Source organism: Microcebus murinus, chromosome 27 (genome assembly GCF_040939455.1).
Source record: "Microcebus murinus isolate Inina chromosome 27, M.murinus_Inina_mat1.0, whole genome shotgun sequence".
Lineage (NCBI taxonomy): Eukaryota > Metazoa > Chordata > Mammalia > Primates > Cheirogaleidae > Microcebus > Microcebus murinus.
The window spans coordinates 6,966,150-6,988,548 of record NC_134130.1 but is presented as its reverse complement, the minus strand read 5'-3'; the positions used below and the strand labels follow the sequence as shown (position 1 = coordinate 6,988,548).

At 55.1% G+C, this 22,399-nt stretch overlaps 1 protein-coding gene across 3 annotated transcripts; it reads right to left on the bottom strand.

The window, feature by feature from the left end:
* Positions 1–4,906: 4,906 nt before the first annotated feature.
* On the bottom strand, positions 4,907–22,277 carry MOB3A (MOB kinase activator 3A). Of its 3 annotated transcripts, XM_075998025.1 has the most exons (6): positions 22,003–22,277; positions 20,349–20,427; positions 15,009–15,160; positions 10,578–11,072; positions 8,066–8,268; positions 4,907–6,707 (listed from the first exon to the last, which is right to left on the bottom strand). In XM_075998025.1, the coding sequence occupies exons 4-6, from the start codon at positions 10,996–10,998 to the stop codon at positions 6,678–6,680; spliced, it is 654 nt and encodes a 217-aa protein (XP_075854140.1). In that variant the 5' UTR covers positions 10,999–11,072; positions 15,009–15,160; positions 20,349–20,427; positions 22,003–22,277; the 3' UTR covers positions 4,907–6,677. The 3 variants fall into 3 exon arrangements, with proteins under 3 accessions (XP_075854140.1, XP_012601148.1, XP_075854141.1); XM_012745694.3 differs by lacking the exon at positions 20,349–20,427; XM_075998026.1 differs by lacking the exons at positions 20,349–20,427; positions 22,003–22,277 and adding an exon at positions 15,319–16,509.
* Between the last annotated feature and the right edge of the window lie 122 nt (positions 22,278–22,399).

Here is a 22,399-nt window from a genome sequence, read left to right as displayed (position 1 = left end):
AGACAGACAGAGCTGTTTCCAGGCCGGGCTTCCCGGGAGCAGAGCCCCATCCAGTCGCAGGAGGCCCACGGTGGGGCGGGGCAGCTGCTTTTGTTTTTCATCCACTTCTCTGGCTTGGACAGAAGGGCGGGCAGCTCCAGAAATATCTAGGAACGTGGGCCACGCCTCCGGGGTGGCCGCCCGGCAGTGGCACCAGAAGGTCAGCAGGAGTGCGGTGTAAACAGCGGCTGCAAAACACCAGCCCCGGACTCGAGCCCTGTGGGCAGGTGGGCACAGCGCGTGACCCGCCACAGCCACGGGGCGGAGACAGCCCACGTGGTTAAGCCAGCAGGGAACAGAGACACAACGTGGCCCGTCCTGGAATGTGATTCAGTTAATAAAAGCGCCGAGGCTCTGACACAGGCTGCAACGTGGAGGGGCCTTGAGGACATCGTGCTCAGGGAGAGACGCCAGACACAGAAGGACACAGTGTGTGACTCCTTTTCTATGAAATGTCCAGAACAGGCAGATCCACAGAGACGGGACATGGATTCGTGGGTGCCAGGGCCTGGGAAAGGGATGGGGGCTGACTGCTGATGGGGACGGGGCTTCCTTGTAGAATGTTCTGGAATTAGAGACAGGTGGTCGCACACATTGTGAGTGCACTAAAAACCACGGGACCGTACACCTTCGGTGAGCCAACTGCATGGTGTATGGATTATATCTTATTTTTGTTTTGGATTATATCTTGATAAAGATATTTTAATGGCAGCCAAACCCCAGCCAGCACCTGGGTGGTTATGACCTTGCTCTTGGAGAAGCAAACACGCCCAAGCCCCGATGCCCAGTGGGTGTCCTGGCCCCTGACGGTCCTTGAAGGGGAGAATCTCTGAACAATGCCCAGGACAGGGTGGGCAGCCCCCACATCAGAGCTCAGTGGTGAAGACCCTGCTCCTCAAAAAATATTGACAGCAGGGAAACATCTGCTTTACTTTCCTTTTTTATTTTTTTGAGACAGAGTCTCACTTTGTCGCCAGGTCTAGAGTGCCATGGCATCAGCAGGAGATCCTCCTGCCTCAGCCTCCTGAGTAGCTGGGACTACAGGCATGCGCCACCATGCCCGGCTAATTTTTTCTATATATATGTTAGCTGGCCAATTAATTTCTTTCTATTTATAGTAGAGACGGGGTCTCGCTCTTGCTCAGGCTGGTTTCAAACTCCTGACCTTGAGCAATCCGCCCACCTTGGCCTCCCAGAGTGCTAGGATTATAGGCGTGAGCCACTGCGCCCGGCCTCAATTGCCTTTCTTTTTCTTTTTTTTCTTTTTATTTTTTGAGATAGAGTCCCACTCTGTCGCCCAGGCTGGAGTGCAGTGGCGTCATCATAGCTCACTGCAGCCTCCAACTCCTGGGCTCAAGCGATCCTCCCACCTCGGCCTCCCAAGATGTTAGGATTATAAGTGTGAGCCATGGGGCCCGGCCCGGCCGACCACCTGCTTTTCAATCATAGGACATCTCTGGGGAAAGAACTGTGCAGGGAGACGGAACAGGAGGAAAAGTAACACCATGGTGCTGGGGAGGGTTCGGGCTCAGCAGTAGCTGCTGGGTCTTGTCTGGTGATGGGACAGGCACAGACGTCCGGCGCCAGGAATTCGGCTCAGAGTGGGGCTCACCCGGGGGTGATCCCGCCCCCAGGGGACACTAGGCAGTGTCTGGGGCCCCCTAGGGTTGTCAGGACTGGGTTGGGGGGAGCTCCTGACATGGGGTGGGTGGGGGCAGGGATGCTGCTCTGTGCCCTGCAGTGCCCAGACAGCCCCACCCCAGAGAACGCCCCAACCCCACTGTCCACACTCTGTGGGGGAAATTCTGGTCTAGAGAGCTTCTCAGCAAGATGAGAACATTAAGAATGATCCCAAAGCACTGTGTCTAGAAAGCAAGAGTTCCAACCTCTGGCCAGGCGCAGTGGCTCACGCCTGTGATCCCAGCACTTTGGGAGGCCGAGGTAGGAGGATCACCTGAGGCCAGGAATTCGAGACCAGTGTGGCCAACATAGTGAGACCCCTATCACTACAGAAATAGAAAAATTAACCGGCATGATGGTGCACACGTGTAGTCCCAGCTACTCAGGAGGCTGAGGCAGGAGGATCACTTGAGCCCAGGAGTTGGAGTACAGTGATGATGTCACTGTACCCCAGCCTAGGTGACAGAGCAAGACTTTGTCTCAAAATAAATAAATATAATAAAAATAAATACATGTGTGTATATACATATATATATTTCAGCCTCGTGGAGCACATGGTCTGTGTCAAAATTACTCAATTCTTCAGCCACAGAAGATATGTAAATGAATGAGCATGGCTGCGTGCCAATGAAACTTAATTTCCAAAAACAGTCAACCCCTGATCCGTAAGTGATCCAGATGGCTTTACTTGTACTAATCTCATTTTCTGCTTTAAAAACATGTCTTTGCTGTTTTACTTATTTAGCACCTTGTGTTATCACAGACAATGTTGTTCCAGTCTTTTGCCCCCTCTAGTTTAATCTAAAGGCACACATGTATTGTTTTAAATTTTCCTAATGCTTAACTATATGTTGTTTTTAAGAACCATAGTGAATTCAATTTTGCCAATTATCATCCATGCAACAGAATATACTGATTCCGGCCATAGCATGATGAATATACTTAATTATCGTCATCTGCAAATGTGAATTCCTGCCGAGAAAATGCCAGCAAAATTAAGTTAAAATTCAGAAAAGAAACCAGTTTCTAAATCAATTCCAAAATCATGAGATGTTCTATATATACCAGACTTAACCATTTAAGAAGTGCAACGGAAAAAAAGACGTCATGGAAAAATATCTCATTCGTATTAACATCCAGAAATAACTTCGTATATATACCATTTAAAAGAAACGTGCAGGCCGGGCGCGGTGGCTCACGCCTGTAATCCTAGCACTCTGGGAGGCCGAGGCAGGCGGATTGCTCGAGGTCAGGAGTTCAAAACCAGCCTGAGCAAGAGCGAGACCCCGTCTCTACTATAAATAGAAAGAAATTAATTGGCCAACTACTATATATAGAAAAAAATCAGCCAGGCATGGTGTCGCATGCCTGTAGTCCCAGCTACTCGGGAGGCTGAGGCAGGAGGATTGCTTGAGCCCAGGACTTTGAGGTTGCTGTGAGGTAGGCTGACGCCATGGAACTCATTCTAGCCTGGACAACAAAGTGAGACTCTGTCTAAAATAAATAAATAAATAAAAATAAAAGAAATGTGCAGATAAAAGATGCCCTATAAAAAATAGAAAAATTAGGCCGGGCGTGGTGGCTCACGCCTGTAATCCTAGCTCTCTGGGAGGCCGAGGCGGGCGGATTGCTCGAGGTCAGGAGTTCGAAGCCAGCCTGAGCAAGAGCGAGACCCCGTCTCTACTATAAAAATAGAAAGAAATTAATTGGCCAACTAACATATATATATAAAAAAAAAAAAAAAAAAAAAAAAAAAAAAAAAAAATAGAAAAATTAGCCGGGTGTGGTGGTGCATGTCTGTGGTCCCAGCTACTCAGGAGGTTGAGGTTGGAGGATCACTTGAGCCCAGGAGTTGGAGGCTGCAGTGAGCTGTGATGATGCCATTGCACTCCAGCCTGGGTGACAGAGCGAGAGTCTGTCTCAAAAAAAAATTTTTTTTTTGCAAAAACTGCATGAGTTTCCTATAGCTGCTGTAACAAGTAACCACAGTTAGTTGCTTAAATGAAACAAACTCATTCTCTCAGAGTTCTGGGGTCAGAAGTCCAGCATGGGCCACACTGGGGTAAAATCAAGGTGTGGCAGGGCCGGTCCCTCCTGGGGGCTTCAGGGGAGAACCGTCTCCCGCCTTTGCCAGCGGCCCAGGGCCCTCCGCTCAGGCCCTTCCTCCCCCTCCAGAGCCAGCAGCGAGCATCTTCTGGTCTCTCTGCCCGCCCTCCCGGGAGGCCCCTGTGCTGACACTGGGCCATCCAGGACAACCAGGACAAGCTCCCATCTGGAGGTCCTTATCCCTTTTGCCACATGAAGTGACATACCCACAGGCCCCAGGATTAGAATGGGGACATCTTTGGCGGCTGTAGTTAAGCTGACCAGAAAATGATGATTTATAAGTCCTGTAAGCTCCAAAATTCTTAAACTGGCCCTGGAAGTAGCTGAGGTGTGTTGCAAAACCAAAGTCACAAGGCAGCGTAGGGAACAGGCACGTGTGGAAGGCATTTCTGAGGCATCTGCGCTTGGCAGGAGAGAGACCGCCCCTTCCCGGAGCCGCTGCGCCCTCTAGAGGAGGGACGCTGTGCACGGCGGCTGGGGGCCGCGGGGCCGAGGTCTCCCGTGGCCCGTTGCCTCCGCCTAGCCCTTCCCTGCAGCCTGAGCTGCAAAACACCGAATCCGCGAGGCCAAGCTGCTCTCCTGTCAGCCCCTCGAACGACGTTTCACATAGAAAGGGACCCCTGAGATTGTCACCGGGACCCCACGTATTTCACGTATATGAGGAAAAAGGTTTGTGGCAAAGCCTAAGGCCGCGGAGCTGGTTAGCAGCGGGTCCCCTCCGAGTCTATTCTTTGCCGAGTGGTTAAAAGTTTTCTGCCGATTCAAAAAAAAAAAAAAATTTTTCTGCCGAGTTTTCTTTTTTGAGGCAAACAGGGCAGAGAGTTAAAGTCAAAACCGAAAGTTGACGTGGGCCCCTTCGCACGCCAGCTTTTCCCAATCTCTATTTTCCAGACGTTTCTGTCCCAGAGGTCCTGATCTCCGACCCTGTGAAATTTAAACGCAGCGACACACTGTGTCGTTATGTATTTGGGGCCCTTGTGATATCTAAGACATTCTCGGGGCCCAAGAACCGAAACTCGGCCCCTGGGCACAGGCACCCCGTTGACAATGGCAGGAAAACACAACTGACCACCAGCAGCCGTGAGCACCAAATGACACAATTTATTCTGAGGTTCACATCTGGCTTGGGAGGGCAGCCAGAACTGGGACCCTCCCTGCCACCCCTGCCCCATGTGGGAAGCTGCCCGGCCAGGTCACTGGGGACACACTGCATCCTCGGGGACATGGTGGTGCCGAGGTTTGGGCATCGTCTTGCAGGGACAAGGAGGTACATTCAAACAGTTCCCGGTTTCCAGAAGTCCTGTGTGGGTGGGCTGGGCTGGGCTGTGAGGTCTGTTTCCTGGGTGCTCTAAGAGCTGGACCCCAGACTCAGGTGGTTTCTGCAAGGACCAGGGCATGTACCTGGAGCTCTGGACTTAGGCAGTGATGGTGGCTAATTGCACTTGTTCCATTTCCCAGCAGACACCGGGAGAGACAGGTGGATGGTGCAATCATCCCGAACACCCGGAGATAACCCGAGGTCTGAGTGTTCTGGGACGGTGCGGCGGCCAGGTGGGAAGGGCAGCGGCTGACAAAGGCCACTGACTGCTCTGGTGGGGGCGGGGATAGAAGGGGCTTGCAGGGGCAGAACGTGGCCTCCTTTGGCCACGGGTGCTGAACAGCCAAGCCCTCAGGGTGAGCAGACAGTGCTGATGGATTTTGCTCCCGAAGCCCCTGGGGCCACGTATCCAAGGGTTGCCTAGCAGCGAGCAGACATCCCAAGTAAGGCTCCTTCCTGCAGACGCCAGGACACCACCGCAGGGAGAAAAGTCCCCCGGGGGCAGATTCACTCCTGGATCAGTTGCAGGGAATAGGGTGCTGTTCCGGTGCAGGGTGCTGATGAACTTCTGGTGAAAACAGCTCTTTTAAAAAGATATCTTGTAGGGCGTGGTGGGTGGCTCATGCCTGTGACCCCAGCACTCTGGGAGGCCGAGGTGAGAGGATCCCTTGAGCCCAGGAGATTGAGACCAGCCTGGGAAACAGAGTGAGACCCTGTCTCAAAATAAAACTCAAGGCGGTCATCAATGAAACCATATAAAAGTTAGGATCCTTTATGACACACAGAGGGGCGCGCTTAGGAACTGACTCAAATGTAGGACGCAGGACCTGGAGTCCCGGCGTCCAGGGAACCCCAGAGAGCGAGTGGCACACTCGGGGGGGACTGTGGCGACGGGAGTGGTGAGGAAAAGCAGGGCGAGCAGCCACGTCGTACCTTTGTGTGGGCTCAGCAGCGGCTCTAGTGGGCGCTGAGAGGAGCCGGGGCTCCGAGGCCGGGCAGAGGCGGATTCCGCCCTCCGCTGGCCGGGGAGTGCCATCCTCTCCCCTCCAGGCAGGGCCAAGGCCATGCCTACCCGGCACCCAGCGGGGGCCAGGCAGGTTGAGGTGGGGGCCAGAGTGGGGACGGAATTTCTCGGGAGGCTGGAGGCCACCTAGGGCTGGGGCAGCTCAGGACGCCCTCCAGTTCACTGAGAAATGCAAGTGGTTTAAAAACACAGGGTTTTCCGGTTGCTGACAACACACAGAATTAGAGTTCAGGTTCAATCCTACTTCACAGGCGGGAGATAGGCTCAGAGAGGCGGGCGCTGGGCCTGCCGGCCCTCTGTGGCCAGGCTCGAGAGTGGGGGGAAGGAACCCGCCGTCCAGGGCTGGAGTCTCCTGGTGACACCCCGACAGCGGCAGGAGCACAGGTTCGAGGGATGAAAAGCTCCCGAGGTGCTCGGGTCGGAGAGAGACGCTGCTGTCCCCAGGCGTCCTCCTCCAAGTCTCTGCAGCCTGGGGGGGAGGGTTCAGGTGCTGAGGCGCCCTCGGGGGTCTTAGTGGCACATCCGAGCGGTCATTTCTTTCTGTTAAGAGCAAGCAGGATGAGAGATAGGGCAGCCAATCACAAAAGGGGCAGTGTGTATAGTAGAAATTCGTGGGAATCCAGGTAGGGGGGCACCTGTGGGCTTCCCTGAACCCCAAATGGACAACAGATGCCCTAGACCAGGTGGCCACAAACTATTTCAGAGCCAGAGAGTCAGCATTGTTGGATTTGCGGGCTGTGTGGTCCCCATCGCTATGATTCAACCCTATTGTGTAGCTCACGAGCTGCCAAAGACAACTGGTGACCTGATGCGGTGGCCCATGTGCCGATAAAACTTAATTTACAAAAACAGTAGCCAGCCCCAAAGGGCAGCAGTTTTCGGAGCCTTGTATGGTTTTTGGGACACTGAAAGGAAAGTTCTGGAAGGCAGCCTGGAGATAAAAACGAAGCTCTTAGACTCATCGAGCATGTGTGCTATCAATTTTAAATACAGCACAACTTTCATTGGCAGACAAAGTGGGCAAGGGAATATATGAAAATGAAGAAGTTGTGTGAAAATGTTTTGAACCACTTTTAGAAGTTGTGAAGAACAGACTTCCAGAGATCTGAGTAAACAAGGGCGTCTCCAGCCAAAGCTGGACCCCTGGATCCCGAGAGGAAATGCAGCCAGCACACTCACGGAGCCAAGACCTTGACCTTCCCTGAGGAACAAACCCATGAGCCCTCCTCCCGCCACCTGTTTCCAGCCGGAGACGCCCCTCAGCCCTGTGACTGTGACTGCCCTAAAGTCGCTGCTAAAAGAGGCTCTGGACCCCTGAGTCTACCAAGCTCCTGGGCAGGTTGACCCCCTTCTGGGAAGGCTGTGGGTCCACACTGGGGGATCCACATCCCTACGATGCCCCGGGGGCAGGTCCCAGGTGCCAGATCCTACAACGCCCTTTCAAATCTTCCTGCCCAGAATTGGGGGTGGCCACTGCAGTGTGGGTCCCTGTCACTTCATCATAAACAAGGGCCCCGATCTCCAGAAAGGGCACCCGGCTTCAAGAGCTCTGGTTTAGTGCATGAACCCTGAGAGTGAGAACAGCGTCCCTGCATCCGTCTCCCGATAAAACCTGCAAATGGACAGGCCAGGCAGGCGCCAGAGGCAGGAACCCCCTCGAGCTGGCCTGTGTGTCCCTGTTGTAAGTGACACTTAGAAGATGTTTTCTGGACAACTCTGAGTTCAGGACTGTGAGGTGGAAAGAACCAGAGCTGCGGGTCTCGTGGAGGCTGGTGAGGAGCCTGTGCTCGTCTGGATCTTTTCCGGGGCACCCAGGATCCCTCCTGCCATCCCGCCTCCTGCCCCATCAGGGAAGTCCCCAGGGCTGCGACCCGGGGAAGGAGGGGCCGAGAGCTCACCAGCGGCTCCAGCTCCTTGGTGTCGATGAGGCCGAACTCCCTGACGAAGTAGTAGAAGTGCTTGTAGCAGGTGTTCACGTGCGCCTCGGAGCCCATCTGCGCGATGCGGTCGAAGTGGTGGATGTAGACGTGCACGAACACGCGGAACAGCCGAGACAGGATCTTCCGCACGGCCTGCAAGAAGTTCCTGGGGAACGGTGTGCCTGCGGACGGGCGAGAGGGGAGAGGGAGAGGTCAGGATTGATCCTCAGCCGCCTGGAGCGCTGGGATCACAGGCTGAGCCGCCGGCCGGCCCCACCAGGCGCTTGGGCGCATCTACCTCCACTCTGCACGTGTTCCCAGGGAGGGGAGAACTCATTTGTAGACATTTCTCTACATGGTGTCACAAACGAGTGTGCAGATACATGTTGGAGGAAGGCCCTGGCAGCAGTGTCTGCAGGTCCCTGGGAAGGGCCAGTCCCAACAGTGGGATCAATTATCGGGTACGACATGGCTCTCGCCCCAGGGAAGGATCTGAATGGATTGGGAGAAGGTGGCAGAGGGAACAACAGGCATTCTCAGGGCTCCCGCCAGCCGGGCCAGGCACTGACCCGGGGCCTTCCCCAGTGAACTTCACCATGAACGTTCCTGTTTCCACTCAGCTCTTCTCTCTGTTTGGGAGAATTTAATCCCCGAAGCTGTGCCCTTCCCTATGGAGAACTGCACGGCCTCAAGCACATCGGTGCCTGTGTTTTGTCACCTTTAGGCTTCTGTGTGTGTCCGTGACACAGGCACAGGCCCTGGGAGAACAACTGGGGAAGGTGCATTCCCCATCCACAAGGACCCGGGGTTTCCTTCTTTGTCGCTGTGACAGGAGGAAAGGACCAAACACGAGGCATTGCTCTACTCTTGAGATGCACCCTAACAATCGTCCACAAACCGACATTTATGGGGTGTCCCTGAAAACCTCTGAAAGCCACAAGGTGCGTCGCAAACACTGAGCAGGGTAGGGAGTCCTGCTCAGGGGTGGTAATCCTGATGGACCACTGGGTCCATGACAGTGGTGACAAAGCTGACAGCACCCAGCACCAGATCTGCAAGGGACTCTGGGCTTGATGCGGACACCCCCCTTCTCCCTTAGGATGGGGGTGAGGGGGATGGGAGTCCCTAGGAGTGAGCCAGGGTGAAGAACGAACTCATTTTGTTTTTCCTGACTAGGTCTCGCTCTGTGGCCCAGGCTGGAGTGCAGTGGTGTCATCACAGCTCACTGCAGCCTCCAACTCCTGGTTTCATGCGATCCTCCGGCCTCAGCCTTCCAGAGTGCTGGGATCACAGGCATGTGCTGGCCAAGGAAGAGCTATGGAAATCACCCAGCTTAGGCGAAGGATTCTTTGAGGGCTTCGCTGCCCACACCTGTGATGATGCCCTCACACAGGGGTGCAGACTGCAGCTGGAGGGCCAACCCCGGCCTGTTGTATAAAGTTTTTTTTTTTTTTTTTTTTTTTTTTGAGACAGAGTCTCGCTTTGTTGTCCAGGCTAGAGTGAGTGCCGTGGCGTCAGCCTAGCTCACAGCAACCTCAAACTCCTGGGCTTGAGCGATCCTTCTGCCTCAGCCTCCCGAGTAGCTGGGACTATAGGCATGCGCCACCATGCCCGACTAATTTTTTATATACATATCAGTTGGCCAATTAATTTCTTTCTATTTATAGTAGAGACGGGGTCTCGCTCTTGCTCAGGCTGGTTTTGAACTCCTGACCTCGAGCAATCCGCCCGCCTCGGCCTCCCAGAGAGCTAGGATTACAGGCGTGAGCCACCGCGCCCGGCCGTTGTATAAAGTTTTATTGGCACAGGCGTGCCCTTGTTCACACACTGTCCACACCCATGGTTGCTGCTGAGGTTATCCTCTACTCTTCTTGGTACCACGACAAGAACTGGCTTTCCATGAGTGGGGAGCTGACTAGAGGTGCTCGGGTCCTTCCTGCTCTGAAGTTCTAGGATTTGGACTCCTCAAGAGCTGGGTGGGACATCACCGGGTCCCAGCAAGTCTAAGGTCAGAACCCCAGGGATTGTGGACACACAGACCCTACCCAGACCGGATCTTGGGGGTGGGGGACCCAGGAATCCCTATTTTGGGAAAAGCCAATTCTGGGACACCCGGTTTCCAGATGGGCGTCCGAGAGCCCCGTCAGCGTCTGGCCCCAGCCACCAGGCAGACACGGGTGAGGCCACAGCGGCGAGAACCCAGCCTGGGGTGCACAGCTGTCAGTGTCCACAGGCCGGGACCCCAGGGCCCCGAGTGCGTCTGGGACGCTTCCACCCTGTAGGCTCCTGGGGCCGCCATGCGGACTCCGACAGTAATAATGAGAGACCCCCGAACACACCCTGCGCCTGCCGTCACAACCATCACAAACGTAGGGGCTTAAACAGCACATATGTGTGCTCCCTGTTCTAGGGGCCGGGAGTCCACACCCCGCCCAGGTGTGGGCAGCGCCGGGCCTCCTGGAGGCTCCGGGCAGAGCCTCGAGTGACTCACCGACGTTGGTGGGGAACAGGTCCTCGTTGTTGATCTGCACCTCGATCCAGTCCATGAGCAGGTCCATGTACCGTGGCGCGGACAGCGCCGTGGGCTTGCGGAACCTGTGCTCGTCCTGCCAGCGGTACTCGTACTTGGGGCCCCCTGACATGACTGGGCAGGACTCCTCCGTGCAGCCGTCGCTGATGGTGCCGTAGATGAGGTTGACGCGGTTGAAGAAGTCCACCACATGCACGGCCACCCAGTCGTTGAGGTCCTCGCCCGGGGGCAGCTGCACTGCCAGCCTCAGGTCCAGACCCGCATTCAGCGACGCCTGCGCCTTCTTGTGCAGCTCGAAGCGCTGGGTGCCTGGCTCGAACTTGCGCTTCGGGCGGAATGTCTTGTCCTTGTTGAAGACTTGCTTGAGAAAGGGGTTGGACATCCTGGCGGCTGCCTCACGAGGCTTCCTGGGAGAGGTCCTGGTGGGCTGGTTCGCAAGAGGCTCCCCCTGGAGATCTGAAACAAGAGAGGGAATAACTGTGACCTGCCCCAGCGACAGGGTTCCCTGGAAACTATGTTCTGGAGGCAACAATGGGCTGGATTTGGAACAATCCCCAGGACTTTAGGTTTCAAAGCATTTCACCAGAAGGTGTCAGTTTCTCAGAGGATAAAACCTCCATGTGGATGCCCCGGAGAGGAAGGTGCCAACAGCCGGTGCCCAAGTGACCCAGAGTAGCCGTGTCTTCCCCCTGAGCCTGGCCCGGATGCTCTGAGTATGCTGGGATACCACAGTGGTCACAGGTGAGCACAGCAGCTGAACCGTGCCCTCCACAAAGGGACGTCCCTGTCCTGATGCCTAGAACCTGCACATGTGGCCTGAGGTTGAAAAGGAGTCTTGAGATGAGGCCACCCTCGCTTATGTGCGTGGGCCTAAGGCCAGTGACGAGTGTCCTCACGGGGACAGAAGAGGACAGACACGCACAGGGGATATGGAGGCAGGGATCTGGGTGAAGTGTCTGGAAGCCATGGACACCCAGGATGGCAGCAACCCCTAAAGCTGGGAGATGCCTGGGCAGACCCTCCCTCAGGGCCTCAGGGGAGCCAGCCCTGCCCACGGCTTCCAGCCTCCAGATCTGGGCGAGAGTGAAGTGCTGTTGCCTCTGTGTCCTGCCCATGTGACCATGGGCAAACCCCAGGCACTGGGTCAGGGCCCCTAAGCCACTGTGACCTCGTCTTCACCTAGTAGGGTCTTTGTAAGACCCTACTTCCAAACAAGGTCACTCAGTGGGTTCCAGGTGGACGTGAATCTCAGGGGAATACTATTCACCTTGGTGCACCATCTAAATGAAGAAACCAGTATGCATGGTGGTGACACCTGTAGTCTCAGCTACTCGGGAGGCTGAGGTGGGAGGGTCGTTTGAGGGGAGTTGGAGGCTGCAGTGAGCTATGATGATGCCACTGCACTCCAGTTTGGGTGACAGATCGAGACTCTGTCTCTAAAAAAAAAAACAAAGGAAAAAACCCCAAACGAACAACTAACAAAAATAAACCTCCCCAAGCGACTCTAAGTCTTGTCCTCGCCTGCGCGGTAGCTTGGGAGCTGCCCGCTGCTGCCCTGGACGGGCCCTCGCTCTCCCGCCCGCTCCCCTGAGACTCCTGTGGGCTGAGCGGGGACGGTGACTGATTCCAGCGTACACTGAGAGGTGAGGGGACAACAGAATCCCACATTGCACGGGTGACTGGCTCACACTTACAACCGGTCCCTGTGTCACCACCCCCTCATAACTGTCACTGCTAGGATGCCGGCCCAGTGGCCCTGTGCCTCGTCCTCGGTTCGCAGGGGAGCAGGCCATGCCCTCCCACGACATGCACCTGGCCGTGACAGGGCGAGGCCCGTGTGGGGCCTGGAAGAGGAAGTGCAGAAAGGGGAAGTGTCACAGAGCAGGGTGGGGGAGGCGGGAGCCACAGTGGCCGCGCCCGCCCCAACTGGCAGTGCTGAGGTGCTGGGCTCCATGTCACCCACCCCAAGCGTAACAATAACCGTTCACAATGTAATAATAAACCACACCACTTTTTATTGTTTGCTTTTTGCTTAAACTGCTGCAGTCAGTTTCTCTACTTGCGGCCGTAAGTCTTGTCCTGTGCCCTTGTCTCCAGACCTAGAGCTGGGTCGGAGGAGTCCCCTGTGGCTGCTGTGACAAACTCACAAACTAGGGGCTTAAAGCAACACAAATTTATCATTTCAAAGGAGGCAGAGAGCCTGGAAGATGCTGTGCTGCTGGCTCTGGACGGGGAGGAAGGGCCCCAAGCTGAGGGATTCTGGAGGCTTCTATGCTAGAAAACTCAGGAGACAGATTCTCCCGGGGAGCCCCCAGGAGGGACCAGCCCTGCCACGCCTTGATGTCAGCCCATGAGGCCGTGTCAGATTTCTGACCCCAGAACTGTGAGATGACACATGTTGTCTTAAGCCCGGTACACCGCGGCATCGCCAGGAGACGCACGCCAGAGCAAACGTAAGAGGCTAAGTCTGATATTCACGAGATCAGCAGTCAGAACAAAGCGCAGGTAGGTCCCTTGCCACTGTCTCTGGCTTCACCTGGGGGGTTAGCCCTCCTGCCCTCCACCAGGCCCCGGCCGTGGGCATGGAGGGCAGACCCCGGGCAGCACAAACGCGGACAGGGCGGCCGGGCAGCGGAGCCGGGAGAGCAGCCGTGCACAACAGGGCAGAGGAACGGGAGACGCCACGTGAGAGGAGGGGACCTCTTCACCCGCACTAGGACAGTGATGACCCAGAAGGGTGGTGATCACAGCGTGCGTGAGGATGTGCAGACACGGGTCCCTCCCACGCGGCTGGCGGGAACGTCATGTGGTACAGATGCTGCGGCAAGTTCCTCAGGGCTTGATCAGAGACGCCTCCTGCCCCAGCAGTCCCCCCAGACCTGCAGATCCACGTCCACAGCAGCCGGACAGGAAAACAGCCCAAGTGTCCCTGACAGATGGATGGACAAGGACAATGTGGTCCCTTCACACACAGAATATCACGCAGCCATGAAGAGGGACGAGGCTCTGACGCAGGCCACAGCGTGGAGGGACCTTAAGGACATTGTGCTCAGTGGAGACGCCAGACACAGAAGGACACATACTGTGTGATTCCATTTATAGGAAACGTCCCAAAAAGGCAGATCCACAGAGATGGGATGTGAATTTGTGGGTGCCAGGGGCTGCAAAGTGACTGCTGATGGGGATAGGTATCTTTTGGGGCAATGAAAGTTCTAAAATAGAATGCAGTGGTGGTTGCACAACTCTTTGAATGTTCTAGAAACACTGAATGGTACACTTTAAGTAGGTGCGTTACACAGCACGTGATTTATATCCTAGCAAAGCGAGTGTATAAAAACGTGGTGCTCACACACCAGAAAGCACTAAAGCTGCTATCTCAGGCTCAAACTTAGTCAAGGACCATCTTATCTGCTGTGAAATGTGAGCACACCACAGAAAAGTCTACGTCGTAGCGGCGCAGGTTGGTGGTTTATCACAGAGGGAGCCGCGGGGAAGGACCCCAGGAAAGCGGCTCGGGCAACCCCTGCTCAGGAAGGACATGGGTCCTCCCCACTGTGCGCTGACCAGAAAGGCCTGCGCTTCCCCAGAGCCACCGAGGGCCCAGGGCACCGTCCCTACTTCCTGCCACCTGGGTGAACACCCGATAAGTGCTTCTCGCTGTCCTGCAAGAAAAAGGCTGTCTCCACGTCACAGCAGAAAGATTGGGGCCCAGACAGGTCTCACGTCACCAAAGAGACAGAGCGGGGTGTGCAGCCCCCGGGCCCCTGGCGGGGCAGAGCTGGACCTGGGCCAGGCCCCGGGCCTCGCCTACTTCCCACTTCACTTCTGGGCCCCTTCACGATCCTGTCACTGACTTTCTAACACAATGGAAGTCACAACACAAAGAAAAACACCACCTGCCACCGCCCAGCTGCTGATCTGGGGATCCTTCCAGTGCCAGGGCTGGGGGCTGGCCCCAACGATGCCATCTGCTCAGGGCAGTAGGGAAGGTTTGCCAGGGGCCTCCGAGGCCTCTGCTGACAGGGCCACCCTGGGCAGACTGCAGCCTTAGGAGGAGACCCCTGCCTGGGCTGAGCCTCGCAGGAGTGTGGGTGTCCCCATGGCCTTAGCTTGTGTCTTTCTATGTCCTTATGCCCATCTACCACACGCCCACGAGGACTGTTCCAGAAAATGGGGCCAGGGTGGCCGAAGGGGCTTACAAAGGTCCTGCTTGTGTTTCTGTCTCCTCTTGCAAAGTGGGAAGATTGTTAATTTTAAGTTGAAGTAATTATTTTCCAAAAAACTTCCTGGACAGGCAGAGTTCCTGCCACAAGCAGACAGTTTTTTATCAGAAACACGGGGGGCAGCCCCCAGCTGACACCCTCCCATGGCTGTCCCCTATGCCCTACTCACCGTGCCCGGGGCTCCGTTCTCTCTGCTCCCGTCAGAGCCGTCCAGCGTCTGTGTGGGGACGATGCCGCCACGAGATTCTCAGAATCCAATGCCACGCCTTGCGGTTCCCCTGGTCTTCCCACGGAGGAGATGCCAATGGCCCTTAGAAACTTCTAGAGGGACAGAAGGTAAGATAAATTCCCCCTGCCCCGACTCACACTTTTTTTTCTGAAAACACAACACGACACAGCATAGTTCCTCTAAACGATCAACTGGGCTGACCCCTCCCTGGGCGAGGTACAGCAGCAGCTCGGGGCCCACAGTCACCCACTTCCTTCCGGAGGCTTCCACATCCTGCCACCGCCTCAGGGTCCGCTACCCCAGAGCGCAAGACAGACAAGCCGTGAGCTCAGAAGTCGGCCTGTTTGTTCTAGATCAGTGTGCAACACTGTCTCCCCTCCTGGCAGCCCCAATATTTATTTGGTTGGAAGATGCTCAAAGTCCAAAATCTGTCCTGTGACAAAAGGCATAGGCCAGGCGCAGTGGCTCACACCTGTAATCCCAGCACTTTGAAAGGCCGAGGTGGGAGGATCACTTGAGCTCAGGAGTTCGAGACCATCCTGAACAAGAGCGAGACCACATCTCTACTAAAAATACAAAAATTAGCCCGGTGTGGTGGTGGCATCTGTAGTCCCAGCTATTCGGGAGGCTGAGGCAGGAATGCTTGAGCCCAGGAGTTGGAGGCTGCAGTGAGCTATGATGACACCACTGCACTCCACCCTGGGTGACAGAGTGAGATCCTATCTCAAAAAGAAAGAAAAATGACCATGCCCAGAGCTGTCTTCCATAACCTAAATGCTTATTTTCAAACATCACAACTGATCCTGGTGTTGGAAGGCCACCCTCAGCCCTGCAGGACCTGCAGGAGGACAGCTAAGGCCTCCCCAAACCCCACGTGAGTGTCCTGTTGTTTTGTGTGCCCGTCTTTCTTTACTGGGTGAAGTTCTCCGATGTCTCGGTACGAGGGCAGACAGGTGGGAAGTGAGGCACCAGGCCAGGGGCTGCTGAGGGGTCAGCATGGTTTTCTAGCCCCCCTGCTAATCTTTTCTTTTCTTTTTTTTTAATTGAGATACAATTCACATACTGCAAATTTCAACCTTTTAAAGTATATAATTAAGTGGGTCTTACTATATTTAGAGTTATGCATCTACCACCTTTATCTAAACCCACAATGTTGTCATCACCCCAAAAAAGAAACCCCGACCCCACCAGCAGTCATTTCCCAAGTCCCCTGTGAGTTGAACTGTGTTCCCCAAAGACATAGCTTCTAGTGCTAAGCCCTGGACTTGTGAATGGGAATTTCTTTGGAAAAAGGGCCCTTGCAGGGCCGGGCGCGGTGGCTCACGCCTATAATCCTAGCACTCTGGGAGGCCAAGGTGGGGGGATCGCTCGAGGTCAGGAGTTCAAAACCAGCCTGAGCAAGAGTGAGACCCCGTCTCTACTATAAATAGAAAGAATTTAATTGGCCAACTAATATATATAGAAAAAATGAGCCAGGCATGGTGGCACATGCCTGTAGTCCCAGCTACTCGGGAAGCTGAGGCAGCAGGATTGTTTGAGCCCAGGAGTTTGAGGTTGCTGTGAGCTAGGCTGACGCCACGGCACTCACTCTAGCCTGGGCAACAAAGTGAGACTCTGTCTCCAAGAAAAGAAAAAAAGAAAAGGGCCCTTGCAGACGTCATTAGTGAAGACGGGGTGCTAACTAGACCTGGAGCAAGGGGGCCTGGTCCAGTGGCTGGTGTCCTTATAAGGTGACAGAAATGTGGACACAGACACACAGAGAGGACGGCCCAGAGAAGATGCGGACAGAGACTGGAGTGACATGGCCACAAGCCAAGGGACGCCTGGAGCCCCCAGAAGCTGGGAGAGGCAGGAAGGGCCCTCCCTGGTGCCTTTGAGAGCTCAGCGTGAAGAGGAGGATGTGCACTTGGACCCAAGCTCCCCACCACTGACGACCTGATCCACCCGGACAGAGAAAGAGGAGTTGGGTGTGGACAGGCTGGGGTGCTCGTTCCGCACCTCACAGGACTGTCTCCCCTGGCCTCAGTCTGCCTCAGGGGCAGGTGCAGACACATCCTCTGACAAGATGTAGTCAGCTGGGGGACGGTTACAGAGAAATGTGAGATGCCATCAAAGCCTTAGGTGCCCCTAAAGGGTTTCCAGAGACACCAGAGAGACTGAACTCAGCACAAGGCCCGAGTGTCAGAGACAGGAAGACACAAGGAGGGGCACCCCCACACCTGTCCTTATGCTGCACCGCAGTCCTCGCTGAGGACCCAGGGGTCTGGGCTTGACCTCACGCTGCCCTCTCAGCCCCAGACCCTTCCTGTATGAAAGCGGAAGGGGTGTGGGGGGAGGAACCACCGCTGTGAGTCCGTCCAGGGGAAGCCAGGTGGCCCACTCGGGGTCTCACTTCACTTGGGTTGCTGCAAAGAGCTCTCAGCGACACTGTGGGTTTCACGGGGATGATTCGGTGACACTGGGTCATGTCTGAGGACATCTGTGGTTATCACAACTGGGGGTGCTCCTGGCATGGAGTGGGTGGAGGCAGGGACGCTGCTCAGCACCTGCAGTGTCCAGAATGACCCCACCCCAGAGAGGGACCCAGGTCCAACCCAGACCCACTGTCCTCAGGGCTGAGGACAACTTGCAAAAGCTTGTCCTGCAAGTAGCAGAGCAGGCCCAGGCCCAAGCGCTTTGGTCTCTTTGCCTCCTTTCCCTCTTTAATGAGTAATATTTTAAATTGCCACCCTTGTTACTAGCTAGTCGGCAGTGACCGCGGCTGTCAGAGGTGCTGACACATTCTTGTCTCTTCCCGTATCTGCTCCTGCAGCTCACTGCGAAGCCACCAAGCTACTCATCAGAAACGACGCCAGGCAGGGCGCACCCTCCGGTCTGGAGAGCTGCCTGAGGGTGGACAGGGACTCTTGTTCCTGCTAAATGAGGTGACAACTCCTGACTCTCAGCCTGGAGTGGCTGCTTGCAGAGCTTTCGCTGTTATTAATAAACAGACCTAACGTGTGCAGGGCCCTGGCGGGAAAGCTCAGGAACTCATCATTTCTGGGAAGGCGGGAGGGACTGGCTCATCCTGCACACCAGGAAGCGGTCCGCTGCCTCATCTAAGGGCAGGAATGACCCGGCCCAGTGTCCACAGTGTTGGGGGACCCTGGCCCAGAGCCCCGCCCAGGAATTAACAGCTCCCTACTCCTCAATGAAATGTGACATGAAAACACAGCAACAATAAAAACACGTGGGTGATTTTAACATACGTTTTAAACTAAAAAACAAAATATAAGCTCTGCATCAAGAAGAGCACAGAGTAAAAAGCCACAACTGGCGGGTGACAAAAGGGAGAGAAATCCAAGTGAGACTGACCCTAAGTGGCAAGAAGGCTGAAAACCCCAGACCAGGGCGTATGGCTTCTTACAAAGTCATCCCACCCATCTGGCGGGAGGGAGAAGTCTTCCTGAGCCAAGACCTCGCAACCAGGTGGCGCTCTCTCTATCCTCGAGTAACCGAGGCCTGGGCACCCTCGCAGCCTCAACAAGACAGAGGAGATCATGTCCAAGGAGGGACATCCAGTATACACTACGTGGAAAAGTAAGTAGCCAAACAATGTGCACATCAGGCTTCTGTTGTTTAATAATGATGAACAAAATTGTTTCCCGTGGAAGGTGAAATGCCCTTTGTAAACCTTTATGAGAAGTGTACGCCAAGTTTTCTAGTCTGGGTATATAAGAAAAATATAATAGTCAATTTGATAGAATCAAAAGAGAAAGGGAAGAAGTTGGGTGTGGCCCCCAGAAGGCATTGTGTGAAAGTCCCCAAGAAAACAGAAGTGTCACCTTTCCTGGTGGGCAGCGGGGCACACAACGCACCACTGTCACCCGGTTCTGAAGCTGGAGTCACCTTTTCTGGTTAAGCCATTTGAGCTTCTAAATTCCAGGAAACAGGAACAGAGCCTCTCCGCTGGGGAATGTCTAAAACTTCCCAAAGTAAAAACCCCACTTCCCAGTCAGGGGCCTGGGAAATTCTCCTGAATCTCCAATCTAAATTCTCCTGAATCTCCAACTGTGCCCTCAAGGTGGGACACAGCTCACTGGAACATGATTAATGGCTGAGTTTGCAAAGAACTCGGTGGCCTAGGACGTTTTTACATATAGGTGAACAACAGGCCTTGTTCACCTTGTTTATGGAACATGAAAGATTTACAAAGCTCGGGAACTAAAATGGCCCTTTCGCGGACCTCCTGACAGACTAAAATAACCCCTGATGCTTTTGTGGGGTGAGAAAGAGAGGGGAACTCAGGAGCCAATTTGCCAAAAACAGCCTTAAAAAAACATTCAGTTTGTCACAGTTACTTTGGAGTCACCTGCTATGTGGACACTGTGGCAGGCTTTTCGAGACATGTGAAGGTATTAAAACACAGTCCCTTCTGACAGGGAGGTTTACACAGGCTGTGCGTGTGCGGACAGGGTGGGGGTCATGAGAGCTCTCTGCTCCTTATGTTAATTTTGCTAAGAATCTAAAACTGCTCTTAAAAACACACTATTTAGGCTGAGCACGGTGGCTCACACCTGTGATCCCAGCACTCTGGGAGGCCAAGGTGGGTGGATCGCTCAAGGTCAGGAGTTCGAAACCAGCCTGAGCAAGAATGAGACCCCCGTCTCTATTAAAAATAGAAAAAAATTAGCTGGACAACTAAAAACACATAGAAAAAATGAACCAAGAATGGTGGCGCATGCCTATAGTCCCAGCTACTCGGGAGGCTGAGGCAGGAGGATCACTTGAGCCCAGGAGTTTGAGGTTGCTGTGAGCTAGGCTGATGCTATAGCACTCTAGTCCAAGCAACAGAGCAAGATTCTGTCTCAAAAAAAAACAAAAAAAACCAAAAAAAACTCTATTTAAAAACTGTAGCTGACACTAATTCATCCATCACCAAACACCAAGCATTTGGCCAAACCCTTTGAGAAATTTATCCCATTTAAGAAATAACTAAACACGAAGACAGAACTCAATGCATCCCACATGTGTTTACTGAAAGCATAAATGCCCTGGCAACGCTGGCGTGCGCTGGGAGCTGCATAGGTACTGTGTGTAATTCTAAATTCTCTGGTAGCCACATCACAAAGCAAAAAAAAAGAAAGAAAGAAAGAAAAAGAAAGGCAGGAAAAGAACCAGGTGAAATGACATGAAGGAGAGGCTCTGCAGTCCCGGGTCCGGTGTGTGTTTGCACTTAGAGCAAAACCCAGCTACTGTGGGGGCCGGCTCAGCTCTAGAGAGTTAAAGAGAAACACCAACCTGCGGAAGGAGGGGACGCTGGGAAGGCTGCGATGGGACAGGTGTCCTTTCGCGGTGGGCGCCTGAGTCGGACAGACACCTGGCAACGCACGGGGAGCACCGGAAGGTTTCAGAGTGGCAACTGTGACAGGCTGGGGCTCCTGCCGCTTTTCACTCCCTCTGTAGGTGTGGGCCTGGGCAGTAAGGTTTGAGGGTCCTCCCCAGTGTTGCCTCGCTAAATCTCCTCCACTTCTGAAGCAAACTACCAGAGGGCCAGATAACAAACAAACAAACATCTGCCTCTCTACGCTAGAGCCAGAGCTGACCTGAAGAAGTAAATCCAGGAGAACAGAAAAGGAAAGAGACTTTTATCTCACAGGTCAAAACCCAGATCACCCCCCACACTAGGAGATCACTACTCGGTCCTTGAGACATCACTGGCGGCTCCAGGGCTCCAGCCTCACGGAGGCCGCAGCAGCCACTTAGCTGAGCCACTCAGCTGAGCTCCTCTGTAAAATGGGGCTGCTCAAGCCAGGTGTCAGACCTTAATCCCAGCACTTAGGGAGGCCAATGCAAGAGGATCACTTGAGGCCAGGATTTTGAGACCAGCCTGACAGCATAGCAAGACCCCCATCTCTACAAAAAATAAAAAAATTATCAGGGTGTGGTGGTGTGCACCTGTAGTCCCAGCTGCTCAGGAGGCTGAGGTGGGAGGATAGCTTGAGCCCAGGAGTTGGAGGCTGCAGTGAGCTATGATGACACCACTGCATTCCAGCCTGGGCAACAGAACAAAACTGTGTCTCTATAAAATAAAATAAGGCCGCTCAGAGCCCTGGTGAACTCAAGATGTGCAGGAAGGAGGAAGCAGCTGGCGATTCTGGGATTATCTAGGCACTGCCCACGGCCTGTGCAGGAAGCAAGTCCCAGACCAGAAAGTCCAGGTAGGCAAGTGGCATGCGAGATGTGCACAAAATGCACGTGTGGCATCTCAGCATCTCCCCAACTGTCCACTTGGCATATGAGGGGTTTACTGTATGTCAATTAAACGTAGACGCAACTGTTAAAGAAAGAAAGACGCAAAGAGGGAAAAGCAACGTGCACAGAGACCAGAGTCCTTCCCCCTGAATGGCCAGTCCCGCCCTGGGACAGTATGTCCTGGTCTCCCCTCCCTTGACCGTATGAATCACATGGTGGTTTAACGCCATCTCGAGCCCGACAGCGGCAGGAAGAGGGGCTTCTCTGGCCAGGGAGCTGGGCGGGGTCGTCCTCAGCCGCCCTCACCCTGGCCTGCCATGTGCTCGGGAGACGCTGTGGGGACCCGACTCCGCGTGGGTTTAGGGGACAGGAAAAGGATTTTATCCAAACCAGGAGGCTCGGGACCCACGAGAGGTTGATCAGCGGACCGAGTTGGCCCCAAACTGGCATTTGTACCCACAGCCCGACCCGGCCCAGGGACACGGCCACCCCGCTGGCCCCCGTGGCCCGCCTCGTCCCCCTGGGGACCCACCCAGCCTCCCCTCGCCGCCCGCCTCGTCCCCCGGGGACCCACCCAACCTTCCCCCGCCGCCCGCCTCGTCCCCCCAGGGACCCACCTGGCCTCCCTCGTCGCCCACCTCGTCCCCGCGGGGACCCACCCGGCCTCCCTCGTCGCCCACCTCGTCCCCCCGGGACCCACCTGACTGCGCTCGCCGCCGCCTCAGCGCCCGCGGAGGGACACAGCGCGGAGGGACACAGCCCGCTCGCCCCGCCCGGCCACACCCGCGGGAGCTGGGCCTACTTCCCTTAAAGGGCCGGGGCCTCGTGGGGAAGCGGCATGCGGGAATCCCCGGGTCTGTCCCGCGGGCTTTTCGCCCCGAGTCTTGTCCGGGAGCCAGCCGTGGAGGCCGGATGCCCAGATGGGGCCGCCGGGCACGTTCTCGGTTGCTTAGCAACCGGGGGCCAGCCGGGGACGCCATTAGCGGGAGTCCCCGGCACGCGGCCTGAGGGCGGAGCTTGCGCGGCTGTTGAGGAGCAGGGCGGGACCTCAGGGGGAGGTGGCCAAGGAGGAGGAGTTGGCGCTGGCGTTGGAGCAT